This window comes from Buceros rhinoceros, unplaced genomic scaffold (genome assembly GCF_000710305.1).
Source record: "Buceros rhinoceros silvestris isolate BGI_N320 unplaced genomic scaffold, ASM71030v1 scaffold16268, whole genome shotgun sequence".
Taxonomy (NCBI): domain Eukaryota; kingdom Metazoa; phylum Chordata; class Aves; order Bucerotiformes; family Bucerotidae; genus Buceros; species Buceros rhinoceros.
The window spans coordinates 7806-15680 of NW_010427850.1; the positions used below are offsets into that span (position 1 = coordinate 7806).

At 43.0% G+C, this 7875-nt stretch overlaps 1 protein-coding gene across 1 annotated transcript; it reads left to right on the forward strand.

Annotated features, from left to right (window-relative positions):
* The first annotated feature begins 5002 nt into the window (after positions 1–5002).
* GPR55 (G protein-coupled receptor 55) lies at positions 5003–5929 on the forward strand. Its single transcript, XM_010142076.1, has one exon. It carries the CDS (start codon positions 5003–5005, stop codon positions 5927–5929), a length of 927 nt encoding a protein of 308 aa, XP_010140378.1.
* The last annotated feature ends 1946 nt before the right edge of the window (positions 5930–7875 follow it).

The window sequence follows — 7875 nt, forward strand, 5'->3', positions numbered from 1 at the left end:
TTCCTGCTGTTTGCTGTTTGCAAGCACAATAATCTTTCCAAAAGGCAGACACCTCCCCAGGGCAGAGGAAGAGCTTCAGCCTCCATCAGGAAAGTCCTACTGATGGAAAAGCCTTGAAAGCTCATTTTGAGAGAAGTATGTCTTGGCTACTGCACGCCTCATGTAAGGCACAGGTTAGTGCTCTGTGTGCCTCACTCCTCTCACCAGTAAGCATTCGTTTGCCAACTCGCAGTGAGGAATCAAACACTTGAACTGACTAAAACTGGCACAAGCTCTTTAAATAGTTGAACAGCTGCATGTGTGTAAGTGGCTGAATCTTTCAGAAGTGTGAGAGTGCTAAACTACTGCTCTCCAGTACGCAAATAGAGCAGAACTGCAACATCCCACTTCCCCATCTCCTCTTCAGCTCAAGGGATAAGTAGAAATTTGGACATAGCCACTGCCAGCCCATAAAAAGCTCTCAGCTTCTTCACACCAGGTAAAGTCCAGTCCAAAACCAACCCTGGCTTCAGAGACAAACTGCTCCTCACCTTGCATTTACTACTGACTGGAAACAGCTGACTGTTCAAGTCTTTACACTATTTCACTGACACTTGTCTACATAAAAAAACCCTCAAGGTCTGTCTCGAAATAGGAAAAAAAAAAAGAAGTCAAGGAGGATGTGAGGAAGTGGTTATGTCATTTAGTACTGCTGGGGTATGGCTGTAAGCAAATGGTCTCATGCTCTGGAGAGCACTCACTGCACTCACTGAAGCAATGCTGCTGATCTCCTTGCTGGGACTCAGGTAAAGTAATTAATATTTTAACCCGTAACTTTTTTCAATAATTTAATACTGGTGTTGATTGGAGAGCACTATTTTTAATCTAGTTAGATAATTATTTCTTATGAAGGTCAAACAGCAAGATCTAATGTGTTTTGTTGCTTACCTTAGAGCAGAACGATTTCTGCTTTAGTGATAAGCATAAATACATTCGGTTGCAATCAAAATACTTAGAATAAAGAAATAAAGGAATCATCCAGCTACAGATGAACTATATGGCAGATGTGGGACTTGTTGCTCTTCATTGCACTAAAGCCATCTTACGCTTCTCCTGTGCATCCACAGGAGAATCATTTCTTTTCTAGAAAATTGATGTCAACAAAGCCTGTTTCACAGCAATAATGTCACTCAGTTTATATTGATTGGGGGAGTAATTATGTTAAGTGCCATAAAAGTCCCTGCTGAAGCAGAGACCCGAATTTTCCTCGTTCCTCTTTTGTAGCTTAGCTAGATTAAGAGTGATTGGTTTGCTGTGTTCCGACATCCCATTATCGTTTCATTACTCTTAAATCTACACCTACACTTACAGTAAGTTATAGATTTTATGTTGAGGATGTTCCTGATAATGAAGCTTTCAGAGATAAGAATATCCTTAATCTGTCATCCCCAACCTGTGCTAACATACAACTAGAGCCAAACGAACAAAGCGCCGAGCTACAGAGAGGAAACTGTTCATGCATCCTGCTGTGCTGCAACAAATCTAGTGAAGCTAACACTGTAAATACTGTAAGCCCTGGTTGTTCCATTTCCTGGGTCAGTACACCTCTGCTCTCGGTAAACCCAGCTAACATCAAACTAGTCTGTAGGAAGTGGAAAATCCTCACTGGGTAGGAGAAATCGAGAACAAATGGAGCAGTGATGACACAGGGTCTGGACACGGTCCCTTGACTATTGTTAATCACAGGTTCTTCTGTTATCTTTTGGTTTCTAGAAGTTGTCTGAAACAATCCTAGAGCTGCGGGTGATTCCTTCAGGAAACCTGTGGAGGACAGAGAAATTTTCTTCAGAAGACTGGAAAAGAGCAAACATGGTGCCTGTCTCTTGAGAAGGCGGAAAAGGAGGAGTTGGGAAATGGAAGATCACTAAAGCCTAGCTTCAGGATTCGGAAAAATACTGGGATCACCCACGGAAGAATCTGCTTGCAAGCACCCAGAAGACAATGCAGCAGTAAGTAATGATCTGCACAGATTTGTGTGAGAATGACTGAAAGAGAAGTTTGACTTTCTGTTGTGACACACCGATGGCTTTGGGGGACAGGGTGTAGGAGAGGAAAAGGTGCTTCGAACACTATCTCTAAAGATATTCTCATGATTAAACAGAGGAAACATGATCTGCATGAGACATCTATTTGCTTAGTAAGTACCCACTGAGATATTAATCAGCCTCTACCACACAGGAAAGATGTATTTGGTGCAGTTCAGTGTCTCTCAGACCCAGTAGCAGCAGTATTTTTATTAATAATCTGGCCAGTGCAGTGAAGATGATGCTCATAAAATGACTGCAAGGTTATTTGTCAGTGAAAACGGATCTTCCAATAATTTGTGGCAAACATATTACTCAGCGTGAACTGCTGGCAAACAGTTCCCATGGATTACTTGAGATGGGACATTTAAATTTGAGGGGAGGCAAAATGATAAAAAAATCAGAGTTTTGAGAGTCAGGCACTCCACCTGAGTGCTCGAAATTACCAGTTTAAAGGCTGGGCAACATTTTCTTGAAATGAGCCGTTTTCAGGTGTAACATTATCCCAATTTTCATACCGCTGAATTCTAAAAAAAAAAAGTCATTGGGTGAAACAGAAACCCAGTAAAAGTAGAATCAAAACTCATACTTTTACAAATAATTTTCTGATATATTTATGGATTAACAGGTGTTGTCACTCCCCAAGAATGTTTTATGCCAACTGATTTTCCCCCAGCTAAATGGATGCTCTTGGGCACAGGCTGCACACGCTCACTCCACAGCACCACCCTCCTATTGCCTCTTCCTTGTCCTGCTCTCAGGTGACAGAAGCAGCTGCCTATACCAACCCCTCGAACCTGGGCCCCAACGCATCTCCACCTTCAGTGGGATGTTCTCACCTCTCAGGTACCACGACACATGGTTTTCTCTCAGCTGCCACATTTTGCTGGCTCAGAGGGACTGACTCAATCTCAGACTGCCTGACAAACCAAAGTTTTCTTTTCGTTCTCAATTCTGACAGATTAATCCACTGATAACAATCACGTTTCCTCTTCCTATTTCCTAAGTTCACTAAGCTGTGACAATCCCACTCAAGTGGCTCAGCCCAGTTTTCTGGAAGCGGCCTTGACCCCGCAGGTCACACTGGCTCCTACGATGGAGTCACTGGGGGAAACACGGCCACGGAGCAGTCTCGGTGAATTTCTGCATCCCCTGGTAACCTGCACCCAGCCTGGGTGTAGTCCCCATCAGCTTTCTTGCAAACCTTTCCTCACCTCCTCAGCCCTTGTTCTAACCCCTGTTTTTTCTAGTTATTTCTCGTACCTGTCACTGAAACACAGGTGCCTTCTATCTTCAGCCCTTCTCTTATCTGAGAAAGTAGACAATTCATCAAAGAATATAACCATCTGGCAAGATCTGTCACAGCCTTATTTAGCAGTTTTCCTTAAAAAGCTGTACGGAGCTTTGTCTCGACAGTTCCAGCATTGCTTTAATCACATTTGACACTCTCTTCTTCAACAGAGAGGCTAGACTGATCCTCTTCCAGATACACTAATAACACACATTCTTTGTCACAATTACTGGGTCACACCTTCAGCTCTATGTGCCTCTTCTTGCTGTAGTCTGAGCTGGAAATAAACTGGTTTTACATGCATGCACTAATAGAAGCATGTTCAGCTCTGATTGGACTGTGTTCAGATACAGATATTCCCATTTTCCTTCACTGGATCCTACACACCATCCCACCTCTGACTTCCAGCACAGTATCGGCATCCCCGAGAAAAGCAGAGGTGTAGAATTTGGCAAAACCCAAGGCCGTCTCCTTGGTTAATATTCAGCAGATGTACTTGTTCTGCATTTCTATCTTCTCTCTTCTTTTTTATATTTTATTTTAGCCATATAAACAAAAGATTTGGTTTCTTGAGCAAAGCCCAGCTCCATTTGGTAGTGCTAATGCACCACCACACACTTTTTGCCCTTCAAAGCAGACATTCTTCTCTTGATCAAGTTCTTAAAACCTCCGCACTTACTCCTAAAATTTCTTTTGAGCTACTTGTTTGGCCAAGACCGACTGGAAACTGTAACTCCCAATTTCTTCTCCTTTATTAGGACTTTTTGTGATTTTGATTTAAATAGGTTATCAGAAAGCACTTCTAAGGCATAGTTTGTTAAAGCATGTGTATGCTTTTCAGAACGGTGATAATACTCCACGCAGATTATACATTTTTAAAGAACTATGTTATTAAGATGTCACACCTTCCATTTGCTAATCTTCACCAGATTATCTAAGATAATCAATTAACATTCAAGTACTTGCAAACCTCAAATTTAACCAATTCTGAAAGTCAAACACAAGCTAGAAAATGTGCTTATTCAACTTGCACCTAGATAAAAGATCAGCCTTCTTAAGCTGACCTTCTAAAACACTGCATCAGATACAAGCACTACATGAAATTAAAATATCCATTTAAATGAGGGTGCAGTAAAAGCACATCAACAAAAGCTACTGATGCGTAGGGAGGGAACCACAGCTGTAAGAGTAAAAACCCAGCTAGGAGTTTGAGCTGACCTAATATGGAACAATAATGTCCTTAATTTCTGCATAGCAAGGGAACTGAACTCGAGCGTTGCGGAAGTTTCAGTAGATGTACTAGAGGTACTAGAGAGAGCCCGTACACTTCAGAGTTTTTGAAAACGTACGTTTGAACGGGTCAGTCTCTTTTTCTGCTGAATGGGATTGTCTTAAAGGGCACAGTAGTCAGTGGATGCTCACTGACTGCCGTTGACAACCAGGCTCCTTTGTAACAGATCAGGCCACTCTAACTGGAAATAGAAAGCCCTGTGCTTGAAATGAGGATTCACTTTCCATAATAGCCAAAGGCTGATCAAGTGCATTGCTCAAAACCAAAAAAGCCCAGCATCGTGCTCTGAAACACCAAGGCATTAACTGGAAGCCTTATACATTTCCAACCTGTGCTCTCTGTCGTTTTAGGGGAGAAATGACCAACAGCAGTGGAGAATGCAGTTTCACAGACATCGACAGACTAGCAAAGACTGTGCAGCTGGGGATCTCAATCCCCACCTTCATTCTCGGGCTAGTCCTCAACGCTCTCGCCCTCTCTGTGTTCTGCTGCTTTTGGAAGAAACAGACGAAAACCTCAGTTTACATGATCAATCTCGCGCTTGCAGATGTCTTGCTGCTTCTCTCGCTCCCGCTAAAGCTGTACTACTCTATCAGAAAAGCCCCCGGACTCCTGTGCTCATTCATACAGTCTCTCTATTTCGTCAACACATACGGCAGTATCTTCATCATTGTCTGCATTACTGTTGACAGATACATCTGCATACGGCACCCATTTGAAGGTCGAGCTCACCAATCCCCCAAATGGGCTATCTTGATCTGTGGCTTCATCTGGGCAGCAGCTTGGCTTTGCAGCAGCCCGATGTATGTGTTTCAGAAGAAAGGTGATTTGAACTGCTTTTACAATATGTCCCAACAGGCGTGGAGCATACCCATCATTGTGTCTGTGGAAGTCTTTGGATTTCTGATCCCACTCACAGTGATGGTTTTCTGCTCTGCTCAAAACATCTGGATTCTTCTGAATCACAAAAGTCAAGTTAAAAAGAAGGTAGAAGGCAGCAGCTCCTTGCGGGTCATTATCATCAACCTAGTGGTGTTTTTGGTGTGCTTCACACCCTTCCACCTTGCGCTCTGCCTACAGTGCCTGGTGAGACAGCACGTGATAGAGGACTGCAGTCTGAAACAAACCATCAGCCTCTTCATTCAGGTGTCAATGTTATTAACCAACCTGAACTGCTGCCTGGATGCCATCTTTTACTACTTTGCTGCAAAAGAATTCCGTGAGAAAACACGCCTGAAAAAGGTTATTGAACTATGTCCTGTCTTTAAACCTTGTGCCACATGACGGGACTGCCTGCAGTGGAAGAACACCTCTTCCTCTGCTCCCATTTGCCTGACAGGACACCAACAGCATTATCCCTGACACAGCAGTAGGGTCACCTCGGTCATGGCAAGGAGGATGCAGGAGAGAGAAGGACTATGTTTTTCTGCTGAATGTGAACCTGTTCTGTATTTTTCTTCCCTCTAAAGATGAACGGAGAAAAATGTTGGAAAAAAGAACCAGCACTAGCAAAATTACACCAAAAGAAGCATTAACTTTAACGGTATCAACTAAATGTGAAAGGCTTGCCAGAGAAAAATGACCTAGATCATTGGAACTGCACATAAAATCAGCCTTTGTCACTGCTGCACCGGTTTTCCTTCTGCCAAGGTGATCAGAAAGTTGTTGCTATAGGCCAAACATAGAAATAACTATGAAGGTAATAGAAATAACTTAGAAGGTATCTGAGAGTTCAAAGACAGTAGCCAGCCCGAAGTCTGACTCTGCACTTTCCTTCTGTAAATCTCACAGAAGGTCGCTGCTGGAGCTCTTTTGCTTTGAACAGCTTGGCCAGCCTGGGATAACAGTGAATCCTGCCTCCTGTGAGCATTACACACTGCTCGGGGCTGCCGCGCAGGGCAGCAGCCTCTGCTCTTCCATGGAGGACGGGCTGCCCAGTATACCACCCCAATGGAGGATCTCAGGTACCAGCAATTTCTTGAACAACACCCATCCCTCGTTATCTTTGCTGAAGAATCAGCATGATTTTCTCCTGTAACTTTAAAACTTTCTGCACATGAAATCCGAAAAGAACCCCCTTGAATATGGCATTTAGTGAAAGGCTGTACGGGATTAGCTGTACTTCTACAGCACTGTATTTCTATCAAAGTTATAACATGATACATGTATGAAATCCTGCCTGTCTTCTCATTCTTTCTTGGAGGGGGGGAATTGGAGAAGCAAGCCGTGCATTACTCAGCAAAAGACTGGACCAGCTCTATCCACCTCCATCCTTAGAGAAGTCCCTCTAGCCTGTACGGTGCACTCTCAAAAGGACATGCTTCAACCCTTCTTGGTCAGCACTTCTTGTGTGTCACTACCCTTATTTGCAAGTTTGGCTGGCTCTAAGCTAAAGGTTTCTTTGCAATTTAAGCTGCCCATTTCTTGTACCACTATGTTGGCATGGCTCAAGCTCTTAGCCAGGAATACCTTCACTTCAAAGAAAGTCATTTCCACGCCTTTTAAAAAGAGCTGCAAAAATGCTCTAAGATTGCTTGTAATCAAGTCTTTATTCTGGGGCAGATGTTCCCTTGATTCAAAACATGAAAAGAAATTACCTTCTATCTGGAGCAAATGAAAAAGAAAGAGGGACGGTTTTGAAAATACGATCTGCCATCAATTGGCTGCCGCAGAAAGGGTTGACTGTGCAAGGCAGCAGCTGCGCGTACCTAATACTGGGCCTAAGGTACCAGCCTTTTGAAGCTCGTTAGTACGGAAACTATGACACAGCTGAGGCGTGCAAGGAGCTCAGAGGCAAAGAAAGGATCTCATCATCATCTTCACCATTATCTGCAGAGGGGCAAGAGGAAGAGCTTTCCAAAGCAGTAGGTTTTCAAAACATTACTTGCTGCTCCCTCGATCATTCAGAAACTTGCACCCTTTTCAATATGAGTTAACCTTCCTTTTTGGCACCTTTCACGTTACTTTGCATATCAAATGCATGTGTGAGAAAGAACATGTTCTACTAAATAAACTACATGTGAAGGGTATGAATTGAAAATACATTTTAATTTCCCAGTCTGACGGCAGTGTCTGATTCTTATCTACCTATTTTATCATAAACGTCACCATTTTTTCCCTAAAACAGCTCCAAGACTTAGTTGGAGATTTTCCTCCCCAGGAACTACTTCAGGTTTCTAACTATGGCATCAAGAACTACTGAATAATCTGTATTAAACAGAAGAAGTAAA